Source organism: Palaemon carinicauda, chromosome 30 (genome assembly GCF_036898095.1).
Source record: "Palaemon carinicauda isolate YSFRI2023 chromosome 30, ASM3689809v2, whole genome shotgun sequence".
Classification (NCBI taxonomy): domain Eukaryota; kingdom Metazoa; phylum Arthropoda; class Malacostraca; order Decapoda; family Palaemonidae; genus Palaemon; species Palaemon carinicauda.
Genome location: NC_090754.1, coordinates 43,022,685 through 43,050,184, shown reverse-complemented (window position 1 = coordinate 43,050,184; position 27,500 = coordinate 43,022,685). Strand labels below are relative to the sequence as shown.

The 27,500-nt window shown below is 32.8% G+C and overlaps 1 protein-coding gene across 1 annotated transcript in view; it reads left to right on the top strand.

The window, feature by feature from the left end:
- Positions 1–27,500, top strand: part of LOC137623061 (nephrin-like) — a 735,729-nt gene that overhangs the window by 452,455 nt on the left and 255,774 nt on the right. Inside the window, exon 4 of the mRNA XM_068353701.1 lies at positions 1,198–1,335. Within this exon, the coding sequence (XP_068209802.1) occupies positions 1,198–1,335 (138 nt within the window). The remainder of the gene's footprint in view (positions 1–1,197; positions 1,336–27,500) is intronic.

Genomic DNA, 27,500 nt, shown 5'->3' with positions numbered 1-27,500 from the left:
TTAATTTTTTTTTTATCTTTTATATATCGTATTTTCCGCTTTCAAACTGGTTTAATTTGTTCTGTTGTTCACTGCGTATCTATTTTCATGTTCTCGTTTGTAATTATGTTATTTGTGTGTGTATATCTATTTTCTCGCTTACATAGTTTTCATTCAGTTACTCTTTTGCTTTTTAATCAATTTTGTTATCGTCTTATCAAAATTTGCCATGCATTATTATCTTTTTCCATCCTACATTTCTAATTGTTCCTCTTCCTTTTTATTCTTCCAAATCTATTGAAGACGTCTTGTTTATTGAAATTCCGTATTAAGTCTGCACTCAATGGGATTTACTTTTAAACTGAAGAATGTGATACATAAGGATCAGCGGACTCCCTATATTAATCACGTACTTCAAAAGTTCAAACATACAGCGAATGTTTTTTTATGTTGAACATAAGTCTCTTCTTATAGGTTTTATAGCTTATATATGGAAGATGTATTTTAATGATGTTACTCTTCTTAAAAGATTGTATTTTAATTGTTCATTACTTTTCTTGTAGTTTGATACCTTTCCTCACTTGGCTATTATTTTCCAGTTGGAACCCTTGGGCTTATAGCATCCTGGTTTTCCAACTAGGGTCGTAGCTTAGATAGTAAATTTTGATAATCATAATGCTGATGCTGTACAACAATTTTTTTTTGCAAATATGTACAGTCTACGGTTAGACTTATCCTGATTTCACTTAAAAATAAAGGTTCGGAAAATCATTGGTTTGAATTTTTCGTCTGGAAGAATATGATCTTGTGAACTTTGAGGCTCCGCTCCAAATTCCTCGTGAAAATTTGCACTCTGGAATAGATTTCAGACTGGTTCGGTGGAGCCGTTTTGAAAAGAAGGTGGACAAACGCGCACATATTCTTTTCCAGATTAGAAATGTAGTCTTCGTTTTTTCAGATCTGATTTCATTTATTTAATGCAGTCGTATTAATCCATGCTACTTTTTTCACGTTCTCTTATTTTTTATTTTTGAAAATTCTAATTATTTTAAATCTCTAGTCTTTAAATATGTTCCATAAGCATATCAAATAGATATCTTTTACTGGTAAAGAAAGTATTTAAGTTCGAAATCGACTTGTTGAATTAATTATGCATTATGCTCTTAACTGTAGTATTAGTTTACAGATTACTTATATACTCTTTTTTTCTATTTTCAGGTTGGGCTGCTGAATTTCAGAAGTTCAGTATCACCCCAGAGAGCGTGGAAGTAGCTGAGGGGGAGGATGTATTCCTGAGCTGCGCTGTCGAAAATCAACAAGGCAAAGCTCAATGGACGAAAGATGGATTTGCCTTAGGTGAGAATATTTCACTATTCCTACTTTTATTCCTTTATTTTTTATTTATTTATTTCTGTTGAAGGTTTTTTTTCGGGGGGGGGGGGGGTTGTTGCTGGGTTTCAGTCATGGTACAAGCATTGAGATCTAATTTATTATTTTCAATGAATTTTCTCTTTTTCTAAATTTTTCCTATTTTTAGAATTTTCTGTATATTGTTTCACCTGCTTTATTTTAATCTAATATGATTAATTTCAGAATCCGTGTGGACTCACAGCCTTTGATTCTTTTGTCTTTTTCTCTGATTTGCAATATCAATTACTGTAAAATCCAAAATAACGAATCCAATATATTGAATTCCAATAAGTTTCGCTTTCTACTTCAAACGACTAAAATCTTGGCGCGAACAGCTTTGAAAACCTTCTGCGATAACCCGGCTCTAAAACCAATAGCTATCCTTACCCGCTTTAATATAAGGCAGCCTTTGGAAAATACTTAGCAGGATTTGTGTTCCTACTGAAGATAGATGTCGATATGATTGCTTGCGAGGCAGGCAGTCGAAAGGAAACATTTCTCGTTTTTTTAAATGTTTTCCATTTTATAGATTGATGATGTTGGCTGGCAGCTGATGAATGTAAATGATAAAAGAATTGCCTGCCTTCTATTATTTTCTTCGCTTACTTTTGATAAACAGAGGACGTATACAAGTCTAGATTATCCTTCTTTAAGCTTTCAGTTATATAGGAATTTCCAATTAATTTAAAAAGGACCCTAAATGAATAGGACTTCTTAACAAAGAAAAAGTGAAGTCGGGGTTACCAGAATGAGAGAGAGAGAGAGAGAGAGAGAGAGAGAGAGAGAGAGAGAGAGAGAGAGAGAGAGAAATGAAGGGTTTCTAAAGCAATAATAAGCCCACCACTTCCAAAGAACGGCATTTGAATAGCCATTTTGGGAGGGGCTCTTTAGATTGGATTTGAAGATGCATACGATAGTCGATTCCCAGAACGACATCTAATGAAAGAATGAAATCTGAAAAGAAGCGGGTGAGTGCCATTAGGAAACCTAGATATGGCAGAGGACCAGATGGCGACTTCCGAGATTTAAAGTTGGTAGGCCAACATTCCACCCCTGGATGTGTGAGAACTAAGACAAATTATTCAACGATTTTATTATGTCTTCACCTTCAAAAGTTGACATTTCAGGTGTTTCTATGTTTGTTATGATAATTTATTTTTTATCATATTCAGGATTTAACTTAGTTTTTTTTTGAGGGGAGGGTTATTGTTTTTTATTTGCTTACTTATTTAGTCTTGAGAGAATATATCTTGAGTTGTTAGGGTTTCGTCAAGAGACAGAGGCTGCAGCTTCAGGATAATTACTAGACTAAAAATTATATAATTCTGATTTTACTAAACTCTATAAACAAACTAATCGTTTAATAGTTCAAGTTGTCTATCATTAATTAGACAAAATAACATGCTGATAATCTGAAGATACGAATATATCTGGAAAGTAAAAAATCCTATGGAAATTATAAGGCGATTTTTTGTTTAAAAGGCTTTTTAATAAGAGAGGATATTCAAGCCTAGTCAATTGCGTTGGTTCAGGTGTCGCGAAAATCTTGATGTGTCAGTAACTTTTCATTGCGTCTTAGGTTGTGGTTTACTTCCGCTTTTACTGCTTTGACTTCTAATCCTTCACCTGGTCTGTTCATCTATTTAATGACAGTTGGCTGGCAAGGAAACAACCGGCCTTTATCACACCATGAAATTAACGGTAAAAAGATTTGGTGGAAGCAAAGTAATACGTTATATTGCAGAGTCACTGTTACGTCAATATTCTTCCTTTCATTTTCAAAAAAAAAAAAAAAAAATAATAATAATAATAATAATAATTATGAGTTATTTCTTATTTTCTACCATATACCACGCAAAGGGTCAGAGGTTTGGGGTCCTATAAAATCATTAAATACTGATAACGTTTATATTATGTATGTGACCTCCGTGATATGACATGATTTAATTTCTTTTTCTTGAAGTTTTATTCATATTATACGTATTAATAGCATTTCTTTGTCGTTGGGAATTGTGTCTAGCAGTGCAGCTATATTCTGTGTATTTCTATGTATTGCTTACGTAGGGGCAAAGAAAAGCAAATAACTGTGCATGTTTATATATTTTTAAATTGTCTCTTAATCTGCTTGACCAGCTTATTATGATACAAGCTACACACACCGCAGTGACCGTGTTTTCTTCAGAAGTCTTTAATTTCGAAGTACTTAAAACTAGATTGTATTTCAATAACTTTCAAATGAGAAAGGAGTTGAAATTATAGCCCATTTTTCTTGTTTAGCTCTTTCGTTGAATCTTACGTTTCGAGGATACTTGAATGTTTGCTGAATGAAAATGATATTTCTGGTGATATTCTTTGAGTAATTCTTTCCACGAGTCCTAATTTTTAACTCAACGTGATACTGTTTCAAGGAGAAACCTCATTGTGATGTGTATTTTTCATTATTCCCACTATACTTTCCAATGTTATTAGTTTTATGAGAGCTATTGCAAATGTTCACGCAACAGAGACTATCTTGAAATTTTATCCTAACTTCACTTGTATATTAGATAACGTAAAATCGTTGTTTTACCGAAAATAAAAGAACCAAAGTCACTCCAAACCAGAGAAAGAGAATAACTGGTGGGCCTGCTTCATATGCAAATCTTAAAATCGTATAAAATTTGGGTCTCTCAGAAATGTCTAGCGAATGCGTTGTGATTCAAGAAGTGCATGTTATAGCAGTGTTCCACAGATGTTTACGATTCCTCTCTTTGTGACTTGAAAGGGAAAGGGATCGCTTTTAAGGTGCTACAAAGGTCATGACAATACTTTTTATTACGTCTTCCGAAGATATGGAGAAGTTATCAATTTCATTGCCATAAAAGATTATTGCACGGAAGCCCATCATTCTATGGTATTATTGATAATATGACGTTAGCAGAAGGGAGAAGTGCTAGGTAACTTTTGTTATTGTATAATGGGAAACATGAGTGTTCCGTATGGACAGACATAAGATTTTATTATAGTTATATAGAGGACATGTTTTTTTAACCTCACATCAATCAAATGCTGTTATATCTTATTTACTCTCCTGTTTTGTAGCGCTGAGGGGACCCTGATCCAAACTTTTCTCGATGTGTTCTTTATAGTCTTTGTCGTTCCAAATAATTTTCTGGTCCAGCGTCTATTCCATAGACGCTCGTAACGCTAATGTGATCTTTCTTACTATTGTCTGTAACTGGAGATTGCTGGGCTTCAAAGAAATGGCTGGAAATTGCTGATTGATTGACAAACAAAAGCTTCCCTTTAACAGACAGCAAAACTCTTATGATACAAAGACATTACCTCTCTACGCAGCAAATCGTGTGTGTGTGTGTGTGTGTGTGTGTATAGGTAGTAGATTGGCCAGCTCACCAGCTAACCGTTGAGATATTACCGCTAGAGATATTGGGTCCTTTGACTGGCCAGACAGTGAAACATTACCTCTATCTCTGGTTACGGCTCATTTTTCCTTGCCAAAACATAACTGAATAGTCTTGTCTATTCTTTCCACATTCTCCTCACTCCTCATAAACCTGGCAATACTGAGATTACCAAACAATTTTTCTTCGCTCAAAGGGTTATCTACTGTAATTGTTCTGTGGCTATTTTTCTCTTGGCAAGGGTAGAAGAGAGACTTTAGCTATGGTAAGCAGCTCTTGTAAGAGAAGGACACTCTGAAGTGAAACTATTGTTCTCTAGTCTTGGGTAGTGCCATAGCCTCTGTACCATGGTCTTCCACTGTTTTCTGGTAGAGTTCTCTTGCTTGAGGGTACAGTCGAACACACTTTTCTGTCTTATTTATCTTTCTCTTGTTTTTTTTTATTTTTTTATATATATGAATGATCTATTTTAATGTTACTGTTCTAAAAATATTATATTTTAATTGCGTATTACTGCTTCTGTAGTTTATTTATTTCTTAATATCCTTTCCTCACCGAGGTATTTTTCCCTGTTGGAGCCATAGCATCCCGCTTTTCCAGCTAGGATTTTAGCTTAGCTAGTAATACACACACACACACACACACACATATATATATATATATATATATATACCTGTATATATATATGTGTGTGTATATATATATATATATATATATAATTAATGTATGTATATATACGTATATTATTCGAAATGTTTTATGAGTCGGCTTATTTGTTTTTATAATTTTTTTCCTAACTTTCTCATGATCAAAGGCTTTTTTTTTTTATTTCGTGATCGCTTTTATTACAGTTGATAATTTGCTTTGTGTTTCGTTATATTTTGACCTTTTATAATTGTCTGGCTGAATAATATAGAATATGGTACAGTATATTTCTATGATATATATATATATATATATATGTATATATATATATATATATATATATATATAAAGTTACAACCAGTTCATCAATAACTTACCTCATGACTGATCCCAGTTTTCTTTTACAGTTTACTGTGTTACGTCTTTGACTTACCTTATTTGGTATTCATGAGGTGTCTTTCATTATTCACTTACCCTATTCCTCTTTGTGTAAAAGACTGCTAATCTTGCATTAACTGGCGTACTGTTCATATCAGGAATATCTGTAGAATCTATAGCCAGTGGGCGGTATCATCTGAACGTGGATGTGTCCCTAAACTTTTAAGTTCAAATCCACTTTTTATTGAAAATGTGGCCGGGTAATATCATTTTAAGATAGACATAAGACTATGATTTTCGCATTGAAATACCGTGTTTCCTTTTTTATATGGAGAGATCGGTATGGGCTAATCTATGTATGCTTGGAGATAAGAGGTGATTTCGTAGATGCTCTGTTCTATGACGTCATCCCACAAGAATTAGTAGTGTCATAGCCTCTCTACCATGGTCTTCCATTGTCTTGGGTTAGAGTTCCCTTGCTTGAGGGCGTACTTAGGTACACTATTCTATCTTATTTCTCTTCATCTTGTTTTGTTAAAGTTATTATAGTTTATGTAAAAGATATTTATTTTTATGTTGTTACTCCTCTTGAAATATTTTATTTTTCCTTGTTTCCTTTCCACACTGGGTTATTATCTCTTTTGGAGCCCCTGTGCTTATAGTATCCTGCTTTTCCAACTAGGGTTGTGGCTTAGCAAGTAATAGTAATATAATGATAATAAAAGTCTTTCCATAATTGGATAGGCTTTTCTGAACTACTTCCTGGAAGAAGGAAAATACTCATTTCCTGTTAAACCTGCTGTAACTTTTTTGAAAGGCTATTTGGAATAGTACCCCAAATACCATTTTAACTAACGTCTATTTGGTTTGGATAGTGCATCACCTGGTACATTACATGGTTTTTTTTACGTGATTCGTTGAATTTAAAAAAGCCTTTTATTATGCATATTTGAATTTGCATTCAGAATGCATAATGTACGCAGACAGCCTCTACCAGTTTTTAAAGTGAATAGAATTATTTACTATTTCCATATTCGTATAAATAAAACAACGAAAGCTGTCTTGAGGGAAACCATAGAATTATTTGTGAAAACATGTTTCTGTGTAACGGTTGGAAAAGAAGTAACATGTTACCTGTAATTTTTCCATATATAGAGGTTCTCCCGTTTTGCCTGGTATTTCTTTTAGAGTTTCCGACTTCACATATTTACGGAAAGGAAAACTAGTCTTTTAAAAGTGCACCGGATAAAATAGTTGGTGTTAAAGAGAAAAGAGAATAAAAGTTACGATATATATATATATATATATATATATATATATATATATATATTTATATATATATATGTGTGTGTATGTATGTATGTATGTATATATATATATATATATATATATATATATATATATATATATATATATATATATATTTTCGGCGCCGGGGGGCGGTTAGATCATAGGAAATCAGTGGAAAAATAAATCCATAATACTATATTGTTCTGTACACATGCATATAGGTATAGGGAGATTGAATAGTAAACTCATCCCTTTAATAGTAAATAATCCAGATTTTACCACTTTCTCATGCTGTTCCCTCTAAATGGAATAAGCGTATGATGAAAAGAGCTATGGAAAGAATGATAATGGAAAAAACACTAACAGACAGAAAAAAGAGCAACAAGGACACGACAGCACACTAATGTAGAGGATATTCTTACATGTAAGAAAAATAAATGGCCATGGGCAGGACTTGTATTGAGAATGACAGATAACAGATGAACATTAAGAATCAAAGAATGGGTACCTAGAGATTGCAAAGGAAGCAGGTGATTGAAGAGAAGACGATAGATTGACGAACTAAGAAAATTTACTGGTATTGAGTAGCATGGAAAGAACATAAACAGACGGGAGTGGAAGGAGACTTTTGTCTCTGCAGTGGAATAGATACAGCTGATATATATATATATATATATATATATATATATATATATATATATGTATGTATGTATGTATGTGTGTATGTGTATATATACATATATATATGTATATGTATATATATATATATATCTATATATATGTATATATATGTATATATGTATATATGCTCTGAAGGAGAGAAAACCTGGCTAATACACGCTTGCAGTGGGGATTCGAACGTAGGCTCACCAGAGGAGGTCGCGTGTTTCATTCCCCAGAGAGAACATATGCTTTATGTATGTTCCTATAATTCACATGTAGGCTACATATGTTGATTTGAGAAATGAATTAAGTGACTTTTAAGTGATTGATATTGGTAAGCCATTCCCAGAATGGAGGTTACCTTAATAAAGCATCTTATCAGTAAGGAGTTACTGAGGACGCATCTCTCTCTCTCTCTCTCTCTCTCTCTCTCTCTCTCTCTCTCTCTAGCCATCTTCACTAACATACAAGACGTATGGTGATTTTTTTGTTTATTCTTCTTAGTTGAGGCTGTGCGCACCGATGCCTGTGCCACGTTTGCTGCAACCCACCCCAGTCTACTAACGATCATCAGAATCACATTGAATTTTAATGGGAAATACTTAGGAAGGGTAACACCACCTGGTGTCATCCATCAATGGCAAATGACATGTAGTTAAAAACTTTAGCGTATATCATAGACTTTTTCTTTAAATCAAAAAGACTAAATTATCTTGATACGGCCTCTCTCTCTCTCTCTCTCTCTCTCTCTCTCTCTCTCTCTCTCTCTCTCTCTCTCTCTCTCTCTATACGCCGTATCCCAGGAGATTCTTCCCATCCAACAGAAATATATAAACAATCATCGCTACAACATCCCCCGCAAGAGGAGGGAAAACTCAATTTACATCCTTCACATACACACACGGGGGGAGGGGAATGCAGTACAGGCTGCTGGTGGAGGAAGGTTTTACAAGGGAAGGTAGTATATGTGGAGGGAGAAGACGAATGGGGGATGAGAGTTTATTTGGATGGCCTATGGTAGCGAATGGAGAGGGGAAGAGACATGTCACTTATTTGGGCTGCATGTTCATTTGAAGGCGATGTTGGGTTTGGGGACAATGAAAGGAGGAGTTGCTGGTGAAGTTGATGTTGAATGGGGTAAAATTCAAATGAAAAATTGACATTTATGATGTACAAAATATTGCATCATCTCGATTACCAGATTAAAAGAGGATATTGATGGTCTAATGAATAATAGATCATGCTATCCTCGTTTCCGTAATGATGACATTGATATAAAGTAGCATTCATCTCAGTTACTAAAGAGATAGCATCATAATCAATAAGATGATAACCCGCGAACGTACGAAGCAAGTATATTTATATTGTTCATTTTGTGCATTTAAGTAACGGAATTCTAAAATGGAAGTAAAGGCGAGAAAGAGAAAAGTAGAACGAAAGAAACACGAGAATGAGGAGAGCATCTCAAGTGTATTGCACCATGGGATAGGACATAGAGCCTGAAGATTATTGCCCTGGCATTAAATTGACAGAAAATTCAGGAAATTGGCCGTAAAGGGAAGTAGGCCAGAAATTTGGCTGGAAAAGAATGGAATTGAATAAGGAAATAGAAGAAAGAGAGAAAAATCGTGTCAGTTACTGGAATAACCATGTGATTAACACAAGAATCGTGAATTTATTTGATGAAAGAGGAAGTTAAGAAAAAATATCATGTACTTCTGTTAAAATATGATGTACTTTCAAAGTGCATCGACCCTTTCTTTCTTCTTTTATGTCGTTCCCTTCAATGAAAACTAATAAAGAGCAGACCATTTTCGTTAGGGCTCATTATCATCATCATCTTTATTACCATCATCATCAGCTGTTCTTCTTCTCAGCCATTATCGGGCAGCTGGCATCCTCTCTCTAGTGGTCTTTGTGAGAGAGGAAAAAAATTGCTAAGTGTCCGTTACAATTTCTAAATAGATGACGTGGCGCCTTTTCCCTTGAATGTAATGGTTGGTCGGTAATGTTTCTTCACTCTCTCTACTTGGTTGTTTTTATTGAAAACTGTACTCAGTACACAGTTAATAATAATAACAACAACAACAATAACAACAACAACAACAACAACAACAACAGTAATAATAATAATAATAATAATAATAATGAATTTTATGGTTCATCAAGTTTGGGTATTAGATTTTGATATTGCGTGAATTTGCACTTGAAGTTTATGAGAACTTTATGAAATGCCAAATTAATAGATTTAGTATTCAACAGGATGGCGTTCGTTACTCCTCGGTGCTTTTTGTACCATTGCTAGTATTACTATTGATTTATTAAAGATGCATTAGAAATTGAAATCAAGGTCCATTACATTTATAATCGTTGCGATCCTTAATCTTTTTTCTTGACTTCCTTCTTTATTATTTTTCCTTTTATGGCCTGCTCCTTCGCGAAGTTTCCACGTTCTTTTTCCCATAAAAAGACACTTGTACCCTTTCCGTGACCCGTGGTAGTATTGTAATGTGGAAATTTCCCAGTCTCTCTTAGTTGCTCAGTATTACAATTTGTCTTCGGTTAGTGGGATATTCCAATTTATTACTACTCTGCGATGAGATTCAAGATAAAGGAAGGTTATTTTCTACCCTACTCAGTACACAGCTTCATTTCTCGCTTAGGAATGGTTATTTTGGTGGCATTTCTAAAATGCTACCGTTTTGTATTACCCGGAGCTTATTTAGTAAATGCTTCAACAACATATTTAAATTCCTTTTGTATTGGACATAATATGCATCACAGTCGTATAGATCTTGAGTTTAATAAGTCTTATCTTCTTCAGCCTAGTATAGTATTTGTATTGGGTTATATGCTGTATGGATTTATATCAACGTTCTCACTTAATTTTGCTTGATATATATATATATATATATATATATATATATATATAGCTTTGTTGAGGAATTGTTACCACAAATATTATTTTTCGTGTGAACCTGTTTAAATTGAATTCATATACTTTTGTAGTATTGAAATACTCGTTATTTTATCTTGTTTCAAGTTTAATATCATTTAAAATGAAAATATCGTTCGTTTTGCAAAATGTTAGGAATATTTCATTTTGTCTGACCCAACATTATTGAATATGCTTTCATACACCAATTACATTCTCAGTGATCAATTAGGATATTCTCATGTTTTTTTCTTTTATTTTATTTCAGCTAACATAAACAATTATACCTCACGTTTTGAGTTTTATTATTACTTGCTTTCTTTTAAGAGATATGTAGGTAAATTTGTAATATTGGTACCTGAAAATTAAGCAAAGCCCTTATGTGCCACCTTTAGAATTGGAAATTAGAATTAACATAAAGCAATTGGTATGTTACAAAATTGAGATATGAAGAATTATAGATTGGTCCTTACATGATGTAATTTTATATTTAAGAAACTAGGGCGCCATCAAACTCATTTTGGAGTTTGGCTTATGTAAAATTATATCGCTGATTTATATCGCTGATTTATCGTCTTTTTTCATAATTTGTGTACACAGCTACATTTTAAAGAATACATTTGCTGTACGTAGCATTGCTTTTAAAAACAGTGAATTGCAGTATTATGGGTGAAAATTAATTTCGTTGAGCTTGATATTTGCGACAAAATATACATATCCCTTAACGAAAGGCTCCTAAACCTTAGGTTTTATTAATAGATCATTAGTGATTAGAAAGAGGAATAAAGAAAACTATGTAGAAACTATATTTACCAGTTAAAGATGCATAGTAACTGGGACTGAGAATAACGATTTTTCATTAAACGTAAACAAAATATGAACTTATGTAATCATGTATATAAAGTATTCTTTATTACCAGTTATATTCAGTTATATTACTTGACTTTACTGCAAATTCTTATTTCCTCGGCAAAGTTGATATTACGTATGTTATTCACAAAGAGCTTTTCTGTTGAAAACTCTTGTTTTTACTTAATAGACCTGGGCTATTTATTCTTGGCAAGAACGAGTGAAAACTTGGAATTTTATTGTTTAGTCATTGGAAAATAAAACGGAAACTAGAGAGCTCTTATTTTCTACTGAGCAAAAGAAAAAAGAAAAAACAGCCTTAAATCTCACATTGGAAAAACGTTCGGCTGCAAAAGCCATTTCCTGCACAATATGCAATTGCCATTTTATAAAATTCACTTCTTCCAAAATAGAATGGGAATGTGGGTAGGATAAATGTAACTCGAAAATTGTCTATAATAATATAATCTTCGAAAACTTGTAAAAAGAGAAAACAATGATAGATTATAAAAGGTGGGGCTAGTTTGTCTTTGGTGGCAAATATTTTAAAAGGGTTCCCCAGTTAATATGTGACCTCAAAGTAGTAAAAAATAATTATGATTCTAAATACAAAGCAATGACATTCATTCTATATCATCGATGAAGAAAAAAGTCGAAGATATATTTATATTCTATTTCTTGGGCAAGTATTAAAAGCAAGTTTTTTTCGCATTTTAGGATTTCAAATTTTTAAATGTTTTTCTGGTATTATATTCTGTTCAACCTGGAAGTAACGTTCGGTGGTTCACAACATATAGAATTGCATCCTGAACATTTTAAAATTTTACTTTTCAAAATATCCGTATGGCGCTCACGAAGTAAGTGATAATACCGTCCACTCTACACGAAGTATACATGTAATCTGCTCCTATTTACGCATGGATTGGTGTCTACTGAAAGGCTTTAGAGCGAGCAGCCAGAGGACATCCGGTTGGAAACACATTTGGTTTTCGTTTTCCGTGGCCAACGTCCCTCTAAAAGGGTTTTGGCCAGATTTGGAAAGAAATTGTAAAAGAAGGAACTTCGTAAGGAGTAAAATCAACAGCCTTTGACCGTTCGGTGCTTCTTGGCTCATTAAATTCTCGTTTTGCGTCACTTCCCTGTGAACTTTTCCGTCATTTTACCTTATTTTTCCTTTCAAAGTTTTGATCAAAGTAATGAAGAAAAAGAAATATCAAATGAAATTCTCAACTCCTTAAGTTGTTTGCTTTTTTTCAGAGCAAGGTGATTTAAAAGGACAGGAATTAGTAATCCTTTCGCTGACATTTAAGTTACTTTTTTATTGCATCAGAAATAGACCATCGAGTTTTAGCATATGGTTAACATTTTTTTTTATCTTTCCCGATAGAATTTTCTTCACCTTCCTAAATGACAAAAGTAACCAGGAAGAGTAAAGAGAGAAAATAATAGTTTTTTGTAGGTATGAGTTGACAGGTAATTTCGTGAAGAAATAAAACGTGCTGTAGTTAAAATTGTGATTTAAATTGACTATTCGAAGACGTACATGATGAGGATTATGTCAAACCTGCAGGAACTGCAAACTTTACGTGGATGTGAAGGGTAGTACCAGTGTTGGTATTGTCAATGATGAAGTGAATGTAGTTGGCGAAACTCTGGCTTTTGGTTCCATCAAAGGCCTCAAAGCTGAAGTTTACACACATTAACAGAATAATATAACCTAAAAGCATAGCAGGATGAAACAGGATAGAACTAATCTTGTTCTGTTTCTGAAACTCTATGGTATAATAAAATGTTACTACTCTGTTCGTAATGTTGCTGTACACAAAACGTAGCATGACAAAGGAAATGCGCCGAGCTCCCAAAAGTACGACATTTGCATTTTTAATTAGGGCACTGGCTGACGGTCCTGACTTGTTTCTGTAATAAGTTCAAAATGTTTATTTTTCTGTGCTGAAATAGTTTAATTGGATCATTTCGTCATGTTATGCCTCAAGTTATGTACTTTCACTGCCAACCTCTTTCGGATTACGCTAATTTATATCTTCAGAACGATCAGCATTGGATGAAGATTTGGAAATGTATATATTTATTTATTTGTTTATTCATTTATTCTTGATATAGAGGGTGTCCATGAAACGTCTATGTAATTTTAGAAAAGGGTTTACGAAGCCATTGATGGGACATTTAATCGGATTCGTTTTACGTACTCAGCAGTTATCAAAGATTGTAATGGCATTCCAGTTGTTTATGTTAAGTACCCTTTTGATGCAAGAAGGACTCAGTGAAACTACAGAACTAAGTATTGAAAGTGATCCACAGTTACGTCAGTCAGGAATTATTGAGATATGGAGTGTTTGATTACGGGAGGAATGGACTACCAAGAACATCTGAGGAAAACAGTTCGTATAAGACAAGTCTTTTGATCTTTCTCCTACAAAAAACGTCCATACTGCTGCTAGACACTTACAGCGACCACGTTCAACAATACACAAAGTCCTATACATGAAGTAGTGCCTGTATACTTACAAAGTGCAACTCCTACAGGGACTCGAGCCAAACTTATAAACTAAAACAAGGAGTTTGAAGGAAACATGTTAGAGCGAATTTCTGTGGATGAGACGTTCCTCAACCGAGTTTAGGTGATGAGGCAATCTCTCATGTTTCAGGGAAACTAAACACACATTGCAATAATCTGGGGATCAGAACATCCCCATGTAATTAGGAAACTTCCCTGAGATAGTCCAAAGGTGCATTGTGTGGTATGGGATCATTTGCAATCGAATCCTTGGTTCATTTTTCTTTGAGACTTCAATTACCTTGACCTTGTGACAGCACAACTAAATGACATTTAACTAACCATCATTTTCTAGAAAGACTGTTTACCACCACATTAGGGACGGCGTATTTGTAATTTCCTAAATCAAACATTTGCAGTTCCCTGGCCACCTCGTTAACCAAATATTGCTCCCTGATCTTCTTGCTACAGAGGTTATATTAATGATGTTGGACATCACTGATCTCAAGCAAAATATAACAAATGCCATTAACACCATTGATGAGGTTATGCTGCAGTGAACATGACAAGAAACTGAGTACTGTCTTGGTGTACTTTTTCCAAGTAATGGTGCCCATATAAATGTATATTAAATTAGGAAAAATCTTTAGTATCTGCTCTTAATTTTGTAATGATTTTAAGATTTGCCTTAATTTGTTCTTGTAATATTTGCTTTAAATTGTACAGTAGATATATCTTATTGGCATCCTATATATATATATATATATATATATATATATATATATATATATATATATATATACTGTGTATATGTATATATATATATATATATATATATATACTGTGTATATGTATATATATATATATATATATATATATATATATATACTGTGCATATGTATATATATATATATATATATATGTGTGTGTGTGTGTGTGTGTGTGTGTATGTATGTGATATATATATATATATATATATATATATATATATATGTGCGTGTGTGAGAGTGTGTGTGTTCTTGATATATATCTATGAGTATTTTTTATGAATGTACACACACATATGTATATATATATGTGTGTACAGTATACATTCTTGTAGTATATGACGTATTCTGCAAAAAGGTTTCATTTGTACTCTTTGGTAATGGGATTATTGCAAGCTAATTATTCAGAACTAATTTGTGTAAGGTATAAATCTGAAATCTACAGTGGCACCTAGTCCATGCAGTCCAAACTTCAGCTAGTACATAGATTAGGCGACCTGTATAAAAATCAACAGTTGAACAATGTTCAACTGAGAGCATACTTAGTAGAATGGCACTTTTTGCACATTAGGACATTGAAGACCTAAAGATTAATATAATTTTCACTACTTCACTAGGACTAAAGTGTTTTAATCTAAAGGACCTGGAATATTTTTAGAAAATTATGGTACAGTTACGTTAGTTTTCTTTTTGGAACTGTTGCCTTATTATTCTGAATATATTTCAATCTCCAACATTTGTGTAATTATCTTTGTCACGTAAAATATGCATTAGATTTAATATGAAAAATTATCCAGGCACAATAAAGCTTCGACTCTTTCAGGAGGAAAAAGCCTGAATTTAATTTTTGTGACCTTCACATACATATGACCACTTTGTTAATTTCAATTTCTTCTATTCCCTATTAGTTTTAGAACCCTGGTTTAATCTCCCCCCTTATTTTTTTCATTTGAGGCTTTTTTTTTCAACTCGGGATATGCAGATTTTTACTGTTGGTGTTTATCGCCCATTTTGTAGAGATATGTTGACAATATCATCCAGAAAGAGGTGGACCAGCTCCGATATAGAGAATTTTACTAGAGATGGATAGCAGGCGGAACGTTGCCATTATTGCAATATATGCTCTCATTACATTTTATTTAGAAAATATACATTCCACGAGGTTAACAATTGTTAAAAGTTTTCGCACATGATGCTTATAACTTACTGTAACCATCATACATACATACATGCATACATACATATAAATTAATAAATTATATATATATATATATATATATATATATATATATATGTATGTGTATATATATATATATATATATATATATATATATATGTGTGTGTGTGTGTGTGTGTGTCTGTGTGTGTGTAACCATCATACATGCATACATACATATAAGTATATATATATATATATATATATATATATATATATATGTGTGTGTGTGTGTGTGTGTGTGCGCGCGCGCACTCGCTTATTTGCATGTGTGTTCATGTAGAGTATATAAATATTTTTTCTATAAGTATGTGAGTATGTAATGAGACGTTATTATCTCTCTCTCTCTCTCTCTCTCTCTCTCTCTCTCTCTCTCTCTCTCTCTCTCTCTCTCTCTCTCTCTCTCTCTCTCTCTTTACAGATTATAATCATAATCTCCAATTTGTTGGCGTACTATAGGTTGAAGCGTAATCATAAAAGTAAAGATATTTAACGTCAGTGTTTTTTTTTTCTTTACATATAACTATATATATAGTAAATTTTAATCTACAAAATAAATTTTAGCAAGATTTCACCGTGTTATTAATCTTTTACACATTTTTTTTAGTTTATTATCAAGTTCATATGAATAATTGCTTGCTTCTCACTTATAAAGTAATAGACATGCTTTCAGTCGAGGAAAGTAATTTTCATTAATATTTTACTGACCTGAATTCCAGGGGCTGCGCTAATTTCCTTCCTCGGATCCTTGCATATAAACTCCATTATTCAAGCACTGTATGCCTAAGCCTTTAGAAAACTTTTAGAAAGTTTTTGGATAATTTCTTTGCAAGGTTTCAAAATTTTTTCATTTTCTTGAAAGGGAGTTGGTGGTTGAGTCGGTATTTCTTGAAATGATTTCACAAATTTATCAATATAATGGAGATAATAAATCGTTAAAGTTATCGCGACCTACATCAAAATGATGGAGGCTATACCACGGCATCGAAGAATCCTTTAAGAAAGAATCCGAAGGACGTGATTATGGGGATGGTTAAATGTTGGAAGAATAGAAGAGATTGTCATTCAGATTCTTATGATTAAACTTTTCCTTCTCCTTTGAATCGTGGAAATAATTGGATTCGTTTTCACCAGGAGAATAGGAGAAAGGTGGTGAGATTTTAGCAAAGATTACTTTTCTTTTACATGGGACGGCTGCAGGGCTGAGGCAGTGTTAATTCTTTCGCATAAATTGAGTATATTCTTATATACACATGTATATATATATACATATATATACACACGCATATATATACATATATATACACACACGCATATATATATATATATATACATATATATACACACATATATATATATATATATATATATCTCCAAAAGAACCACAAGGAAAATGAAAATATGAAATATAATATTAAGTCCTGACTAGTTTTGTGATACTTCTTCAGAGGACTGATCAGAAGTATCACGAAACTAGTCAGGACTAAATCTTATATTTCATATTTTCATTTTCCCTTTGGTTCTTTTGCATTTGAGCATCACGTTTCCCTGTGGTTTTTTACGCATATATATATATATATATATATATATATATATATATATATATATATATATATATATATATATATGTATATATATGTGTGTGTTTATATATACGTTCTATATGTATGTGTATTGTTGAATTCTCCTAAATGTATAGCACCGCTTATTTATAATTTCGCAGGGTTTTTTTTTTCCCCAAACTACTTGTCCCCAGTATTTTCTATGCCCTCTGTCTCCCTCTCTGGGTGTTCCTAAAATATATCTAACATATTTTTTTTCCAAGCCTTTTTAGGCATTCCTCTCTTTCTCTAACTTTTGTAGACCGTATAATATACTCTTTTCGTCAATCTATCCTCCTCTAATCTCACTACTGGACTGAATCATATTAAAATTAAATATGAATCCTTCCGCTATGCTAATTCTTTTACCAATCCTACATACCACATGCTCTCGTACCGTTACTTTTTTATACCAAATCTACATGAGTTGCTCATTTAACATACTCATTTCCATTGAGGAGAGTTTACTGTTTACTTCTACAGTGATTCCAACTTTAGCTTCCATAGAATATCCAGTTTTTTTTTTTTTTTTTTCTTCACATCCTGCTACCTTTCTTGGCTAATCAAAATTGAGAATATCCTCTTCTCTCCTCCTACATCACTAAATGTTTAATCTATTTTATTCTAAAAATATACTGATTACATTCTATTACATTCCTAGTTTTAGTCCATATTTACATTCATAACTCTACTTTTTATTATAGTTAACCGAAATCTAATTTCTCTTTCAAATCCTTTCAAGCTCTTTATCTACAGTACACTGCAGTTTATCTATAATCACTCCATACTGTACCATCTGCAATATCAGCTATTCCACACTCTATGTATGACCTGGAGACGTAAAACGCTCTATTGTGCTTTCAATAAATCTTAATGCATGCATTACTTCTATCAAAATATTTTAATCACTCTCATGAACTTACTCCACATACCAATTATATTCAACATACTAGCTCTCTAGAGGACAATGTATACCGCATAGTAACCGTTTCTGTTTACTCATAATGTTGTACTCCTACAATTACTAAAATCTCCTCTATTCCTTTATCTTTATGCAAAATAACAATTAATCCTCTCGCCTATTCCTTTAAAATTTTTCATTCATCCAAACGAACCTTGTGCTTCCTAGTCAGCCAATCGGTCACATTCTCACTGCCGTAACACAGCATCCATTTGCAACACCTTTAATTTGATAGGCAATCCATATTTCGTACTTATGCTGTCAACAGTAACATCTACAAGTATTCTCAAACTTGGCCTTACTCCTTCCAATCTTGCATCATTCAGAATATCATGTCTTTTAGCTTCAATTTTAACAAATCCTCAAAGTTAACCAATTTATTTTCTTAAGGCTGCATTTCTCAATTTAAATATTTTACTTCAAGATACATAAGCTCATTAAGGTTTTTTACTTTGCATTTACTTCCGTTTGGAACTTCTTTTTGTCTTTGAGGTCCTTGCCTTCTCTCTCTCCCCTTATTTTCATTAAATCCATAGATTTTGTTTTCTTTCTTTCTTCTCTTCTTTAAGACCACCATCTCCATCCATTTGTAATGTAGTCCATGTTATTGCCTTCTTTCCCCCTTCCTAACACTATAAATATTGCCTGATTACTATATATGCTCCCTTTTTTTCTACCATAATAGAATTTCCAGCTAGTTTATCCTTAATTGCTTTCCTTAGTACTATCTATATCAAACGTAATTGCCCTAATTGGTCTAACCTTACATAGACATTTTTATCTTTTCCCTTCCAATATGTACCAACATCTATCTTAACTTTTGTTTCAACCAAAGGATGATCAGATATACTTACAGCCACCACATCCATAAAGTTGCTATTCCATCTTCTGTGATTAACGCAAAAGGTTACACTAATTTGTGCCAGTTTCTCTTGTCTAATAATATATGTATATATTTTTTCCATAGGAATTGTGTATTTCCAACAGTCAAGCCCTCTTTCCGAACGTATTTCGGTAAAGCTTTCGCCATTTTGATATACTCAAGACACATGATATTTGCTTTGAACGTCATCACTTTCTTTTGCACTTACCCTTGCATTGGAATCACCTAGTACGGGTCCATACAGACTTAGACCTTCTTTCCCACCACTTTCCATCTTACTCATATGATAGCTAGACTAAGATAGCTATACTCTTTCACCGTTTCCCATAATATACCTGATACCATAAGTCATGCCCCAGAAACGTCCGTCTCGTAATCTAATGGACTGGAGTTCAGGCTCCCCTCAAGCCAGATATGTTTTAGTAGTTTATTTTTTCCCATTCCTTGTGACCTAGAGGTGGCTGGCTTTTGGGAGAGTATATGTCTACCTGCTGAGTCATCAAGTCATTCCCTCTCTGTCCTTGGACCTAGCCATAAAATTTCAATTCAGTCGAATATAAAAAAAAAAGTAAAATATAACCGTTGAAATCATTTTATGAGATCATTTTGAAATATGAACTATTTATGGACTAACGTCTTTTCCTCCTTAAATCCACCAACACATCATCTAGATATTTATTATATTTTTTATCCCTTAGTTTATTAAATTAAACTGAACTATTTTATGTCCATTAAAATGCGTTTATATCAAGTTAACCAGATGCCAATGTATTATATTATTCAATAATAACTAATTTTTCTCAAAAGTTGCAGATCCAGTAATCATTCAATTAATCTTGAAAGCTCTTGTATCTCGGTTAACGCAATTGCCGGCAAGAATTAAACGTTGGTGGACCAAGAAGACAAAGATAAACAAATCCTGGAGCTCCAGACAAAGACTATATTTCATGGACAGAAAGACAAAGAGCTCTGCTCTATTTCTTCTTTCGCCAATTTTTGGTAAATTTAATGGAAATATTATTTAACGTGTCACATAAACTGGACGCAAGACTGACAGCTGTATGTATGCATTTACTGTAAAACAGAAAGAGTTTGTGAAGCGATTGATTTTTAAATGTAATTATCGTTTGATGCACTAATTCCGGTTTTAATATTCTGATTATTAATAACCCCAAGAAACTAGTTTTATTTTAATGGTTGGAATTCATAGTTTACTATTTTCAGCCGATTTTATTAATAGTCAAAAAGGAAACATGCAGGCTTAACATTTTAATTAATATTTTTAATACGCTTTGATGTAGAAATATTAGTAATTAAATGATATAAATCCTCTTCATCATTAAAAATTTAACTGATGTCTGACATTGAAATATCTAAAATTTTTCAAATATGAAGTAAGGAATGATGCCGGTCGGAAGTTTGTTATTAAATATGGTGATTTATCCTGACAGAATTGCACGGAATATGCCCCTTACTGACATCACCTACAGTTTGCTCTCGTCTCTTTAAACATCATGGCAGTCATGCTCGGTGCAGTAACTTGCAACTGGTGCTGACTAAAACAAGCACAAAGATTCAATTTCGGGGAAGGCAACAGAATAATAAGAGTAACAGGGAGGCCAGACTAGAAAAATACGGTTTGCTGTCGCTCATTTGTTATGGTTTCTAATTTAGGAAGATACCGCAGCGGTTCTTAAATGTTTCCATGAAATGGAAATGCTTAGTTTGTAACTTTTGCTTACAGGGAGTCGTTTACTTTCAGAAGGGGAGGTTTAGAATCTCCTAGAAAATATACATATATTTTCTTAACATCAAAACTATTTCTCATCACGTGGTAGGTTCGGAATAAATGAAAGACAGTGGTTACTACTCATTCATACCTATACTTCTGGATCATGGATGAAACCTACGTACTTAAAACTTCCCCCATGACTCAACAACAGAACGTGGGATCCCGGCTATACACACTACTATTTACTCCATGTTGCACATATTTTCATGCTTACTGTGTCAGGATATTACTGTACTCTTTGCTAATACATCTTCTATGCCATTGACCTAACCCTTTGTAGGTCTTCTTCTCTTGCTTCCTCCTAATACTTCCGAATTATGTAGAATTTTCACTGGCCTATGATTCTCCATTCTTTCCATATGACCGAAACATCAATTAGCTCTCCGAGTCATCCTTTCACTTACGGTAATGGTTTTAACCACTCCTACATATAACTTTTTTTTCCTTTTCAATTTTTCTTGCAATTCACGATATTTTTTCTTCTTTTTGAGTTGCTCATATGCGAAGGAGGCAAAGTACAAGACAATCGGATTTCGCAGCGTTTTAGTGATTAAGAATAGTTTTATTTCTCTTCTAGAGCTTTCACATTTTTATTTTAGTCACAAACAACATTCATAATGCACTTCCACAGAGGAGAGTATGCTAAAATTGGTTTCCATAGACACTTGAAATTTTAAACAAGCTTAACTACATATCCTGCTACCCTCCTTGTTTCTTCTATTCTGTGACGCACATCCGCTCTCATTCGACCATTTTCTTGAAATATTTAATCTCAAATACTGCTTTGATTATTTCATTATCCATATTAACATCCATTGTTCCATTTTTCTCAATCCCACTTACCTTTATAACATTCTTTAGATATATTTTTTGCTAGATTTTATTTTTACTTTCCACCTATATAACAGGATAACGTTGCTGAGATTAGCTTCGCTGCTTAAAACAAGGTCGTATTTAAATTAGAAATGTTGTTTACAATAAAATATTAAGCAGCAATATTGGGTTTTCAATATTCGAGAACAAAAGTGCATTTTTATATTTTCTGTCAGAGATTAAAGATGGGACAAAAATACTTTACTTGTTATATCGTGGATATAAATTATAAATATTTTGGGGGGACCATGCTATCATCGTATTTTTTTATTATTTGATACAGTATTGCATTGAAGTCATCGAATATTAGAATTGTTCATGTATAATCAAACTTGGTAATTACTGAATATTGTTTGAAAGCTTTTGTACTCGTATTGACCTCGAATCTGAAACTTCCTTGAATTTGAATGTATTTCGTTATATTTGCGTTCTCTCATGTTAGAGATAATGTTGCAAAGGACCTTTAAAAAATTCTCTTCAGTTTTGGTCTATTTCTAGATTCAACTTCAGAAAGGTCATCATGATTATTATTGTCATTGGTAGTATTATATTCTTCCAATATCAAGCAGCCTGACATTTATCTAACTTTCTGAATTAAAACCCTTCTATATACCTTCCCGAGGTATGGAATTCAATTCTCCTCTAATTCATGTATCCTCTCTATTGCCTTTATCATGTAATAGACTAGTTATCATTTCACGTATTCTCTTTAGAATCTACCAGTCCCCAACTCCTTTTCATTATTCTTTTTATGTGTCGGCCGTACATTTTCAACAATTTGATCCACAGCCATTCTCAGATTTATGTTAAACCTTCCCAATTCGAATAATGTACGGTTTCGTTTGCTGTTCATTTTTTTTTTTTTTTTATCTCCCATTATCATTGACCTCCCTATACTTTCTCTTCTTATCTGCTAGTACAGTGGTAACAAGTTTGCCTAGCATTCGCATGGCAGCAGATCGATTCCAGTCCGGTACTGACAGGTTAAGCTGTTAACTGGGGAGGCCACTGCTGTTCTTGGGTACAATATTGGGGGTTTGGGCTTGTCCGGTTGACGTTCTGGTGAGCATCTATCCTGACGAAACTGGAACTGAAACCGCACACCTGTACCTTTACCTTTAGAAAGGAAAAGCCAAGAAAAATGTTAGGATATGTTGTTGCAAATAAATAATTATTTGGATTTATAAATTGGTTGCTGCAGGAATCTCTCATTAATATCCAGCCGTAATTCTGCGCATTTCTTTATATATCCTCTCTGTGAATTAATTATCATCTACTTTTTCCAGTTCCTCTTTTATTTCGAGGTGTTCAAATATATCAAATAGAATAACTTGATAATTATGACCAATAATGATTTATTGTTGATGTTATCATGATTTATATGCCTGTAGCAATTACAGTTTAAAACCTGGTATCCATTTAAAGGACGCTCATGAATAGCAAGGGCAAGGGACAGTGACACTGCCCTATCAAGCAGAGCAATGCCCTAGAGACTTACCTTATATGCGTATGATGAGCGCCCAAGCCCGCTCTCCACCAAAGCTAGGACCAAGGAGGGCAAGGCAATGCTGCTGATAACTCACCAGATAGACCTATAGGCTCCCCCAAACCCCCTATCCTTAACTCACAAGGATGGTGAGGTTGCAGCGACTAACGAGTTTGGATGGGACCCGAATCACATTCTGGCTATCACCAGTCAGGGACGTTACCACATAGGCCACAACAACCCACAACTTGATATTGAGGACGTCATACGTGCGCATATCGTAATTCTCAACAAATGGTTAATCTCTCATTGCAAGGATAATGGGTGTATATTTAGTCAAGGTCGCAAAGTATGTAAGGCGTAATGTTTTCCAACTCTAACGGAAAGCAAGTTACTTACCGTCAGTTACGCTTTTTAATCACTTCTTTGTATTGTAAATAACGGACTTGATATGTAATATTCAACTATGTTCATAAAGTTGTTAATTGAACATTATGAGTTATGTCACTCGACAATTTTCCATTCGCTAAATTGAAATAGAAAAATGTTTTAGTCTCAATATATGAAATAATGCATTTTACCGTATAGTTTCTCCATTAGTTTTTTTTTTATCTTCACTCTCTTTGTGTCGAGGTATTAATTAGTCCTTTTTTATTTTGCTAATTAACATGATATTTAATCCTGCAATAATTAATTATTACTCATGAATTTCGTTCGTATTCATTATTTTGTTTATCATTTATTATTTTTTCACGTTTACCATTACAAGTTCCATCATACCAATGGCTATTTTTTTTTTTTTTTTTTTTTTTTTTTTTTTTTTTTTTTTTTTTTTTTTTTTTTAAGGTGGAAGAGATATGTCATGAAATTTTTATAGTGTTTTATATTTTAGTCCAGTTCATACATTTGCACGTTTTCATCGTGAACCTAATATTGCGGTTATTTCTCTTCCTATTTTCTATTTTCTAGAAAGTTTCTGTATCTTTGAATATAAGGGCAAATAATGCAATATATATATATATATATATATATATATATATATATACATATATTATATATATGTATGTGTATATATATATATATATGTGTGTGTGTGCATATATATATATATATATATATATATATATTATAATCTATATATATATATATATATATATATATATATATATATATACTGTATATATATATATATATATATATATATATATATATATATATACAGTATATATATATATATATATATATATATATATATATATATATATACAGTATATATATATATATATATATATATATATATATATATATATATATATATATATATTACCGAATTGATAAGTGTCGATGTCTTTTCCGTATTTCAAATGCTTTTGTAAAAAAATATTTATCACATTCATTCCCTTTATATTTCCATTGCACATTTTCTTTGAATTTATTATATATATTTTTCCAGAGGGATTAAATTGACATGAGTATTTCTTTCTGTTCGGCAACCTTCGAAGTTTTTTTAATCTTTTAGAGGGATGGACTAATCATGAATTGAATTCTAAACAATAAAAAATTTTTTTGTAAATTGCTTCTAACAATTTTTCATATTGTTGTTTTCCGATATGTGTAATTTAATTATCGGTAATAGCATGTTTTTATATATTATTTTTCAGCTGTTTTTTCAAATAGGTATTTTTTGGCCTCTGCATTGTTTAATAATTTGATTCTTTTCACCCTGTCGCTTTTTCGTGAATCCCTCGTCAAGAGTCAGGTAGATTGAAATGCATATTGCAGTATGTTAATAATAACTAGAAAAGCACTCAGAGTGCAGACCTCCGCCACGTCAGATCATTTATGGGCTTTTTGCTTGACCTTGACCTTTGACCTAGGACTTTCGAAATTTAATTACTTCCACGTCTCAACGTAACAATTAATCCCTGAAAGTTTCACTATTCTTTGAGTAATATTGAGGCCAGGAAGTTGTTCGCAAACAGACAAACAGGGTCGAAAACATAACTTCCTCCCAACTTCGTTGGCAGAGGTAGTAATAATAATATTCTTATTTTTATTCTTGCTACATCCCTAGTTGGAAGCGCAAAATATTACAAACTAAAGGCCCAACAGGGAGAGCAGCCAATTATGGAAAAGAAACAAAGACGCAAAAACTTTAAAAGAGAAGCAGAAAATATAGCAGATAAATATTCCATTTCTGAATGGTATATATTATTTTTTTATTCCCATCATCACCATATATATTATAGATTAGAAGTTATCGTTATTCTTCTTCATTTATTTCAACTCGTGCCTTTTAATGTTTAGAATTGAGAATGAGGTAAAATGTAGGCATTTTAAGTTATTCTTTTGGGGTAATATTTTTATTCATTGTTTCATGTTTTAATTGCTTATCTAAATGATACCGATATGTTTCCGAATATTTTTGACTTGTCTGCGTTTATTCATATTTATACTGGTTTAATTCATATCCTACTAATTATGCTTATTCCTATTGCGGTATGCCATTAGTGCTATTCTGTGAAGAAACAGGTAAATAATCAAATTTTCATTTAACGATGCTATTAAGTCGGGTGGAAGAGCGCAGCCTTTAAGCCTTCTCGTCATTTATCTTTTGAATATGAACAGCGCCCTCAAAGGATGAAAATCCATAGCTTCAGAGTCCTTTCTTCCACCCTCCACCTCCCCATCTGCTATTTTAGGCGCAATAAAGCGCTTCTGTTGACAAATGAAAGGCGGTTTGTGTCTCAAAAGAAATGGGGCCTCACGCTCCATAAGTTTTGGGTTTATGACACAAGGCAAAGATACATCTGACAAGGGGCGAACACAAACACGTTCTCCCAAGTCATTCCTGGACTCCCTTTCCCTCCCCAACCTCAAAGCAACTATTGTTTTATTTTTAGTCTTCCATTATTTTTTTTCCTTTTGTTTTGATCAGTCTTAGTTATCATTTTTCCTCGATATGATTTAAATTTCCTTAGTTAAAAACTTTTTGTGGAGAGACTAAACCGCTACCATTAAACATAGGTGTTGTTTATACCCTGATGATTTCTTGCATTTTATCTAAATAAAAATAAATTTAGAACAGTGATAGTGAATGACGAATTGTGATTCGCAGCTTCTGCATTATCTCTCGCAAAATGCAACATTTTGGATGATGTTAATGATAATGGCTTCATGGTTCTGTTTAAAAATACTGTTGCACCCTTTATTTTTTCAGATAAAATACCTCCCGCAGTTTCATAATTTTTTTCCCAAGGTTTATTAAAATTAGATAAAAACATGACCTAAAAGCGGCCCACCTTTTAGTTAACTTAATGGACAAACTGTGAATTTTGACGAGTTTTACTCATACTGGAAGTTTGATAAAGTTTTATTTTCTGTAACCCATATGTTTCTGAAGCTGCACATTCATTAATCCTAGGCTCATATAATTTCTTTAGAGTGATAATTTCTATTGTGGCTGTTATGTGTACTTTTTAAGCATATTGGCACTAACATGACAGTTAATTTTACATTTTGATGCTGAACGCTGTTAGGTAACGCATGGGAGATTCGCTTGGTAGTATTTATTATTGTAATTGACCATCTTATGTAATATTCACTCTTGATAATGGTAAGAGAGCGTAGTGAATTTATCGCAGGTTGACAGGTATTGTTAGGAAAAGGTTGCATCATTAAGAACATCATTTCGTTTGATCGGGGTTTGATGTTTTTAAGATGTTCTTTATCTTAATGTAGATTCTCGAATTAAATGTTTTTTATCATAATGTAGATTCTCGAATTAAATGTTTTTTTTATCATAATGTAGATTCTCGAATTAAAAGTTTTTTTATCTTAATGTTGATTCTCGAAT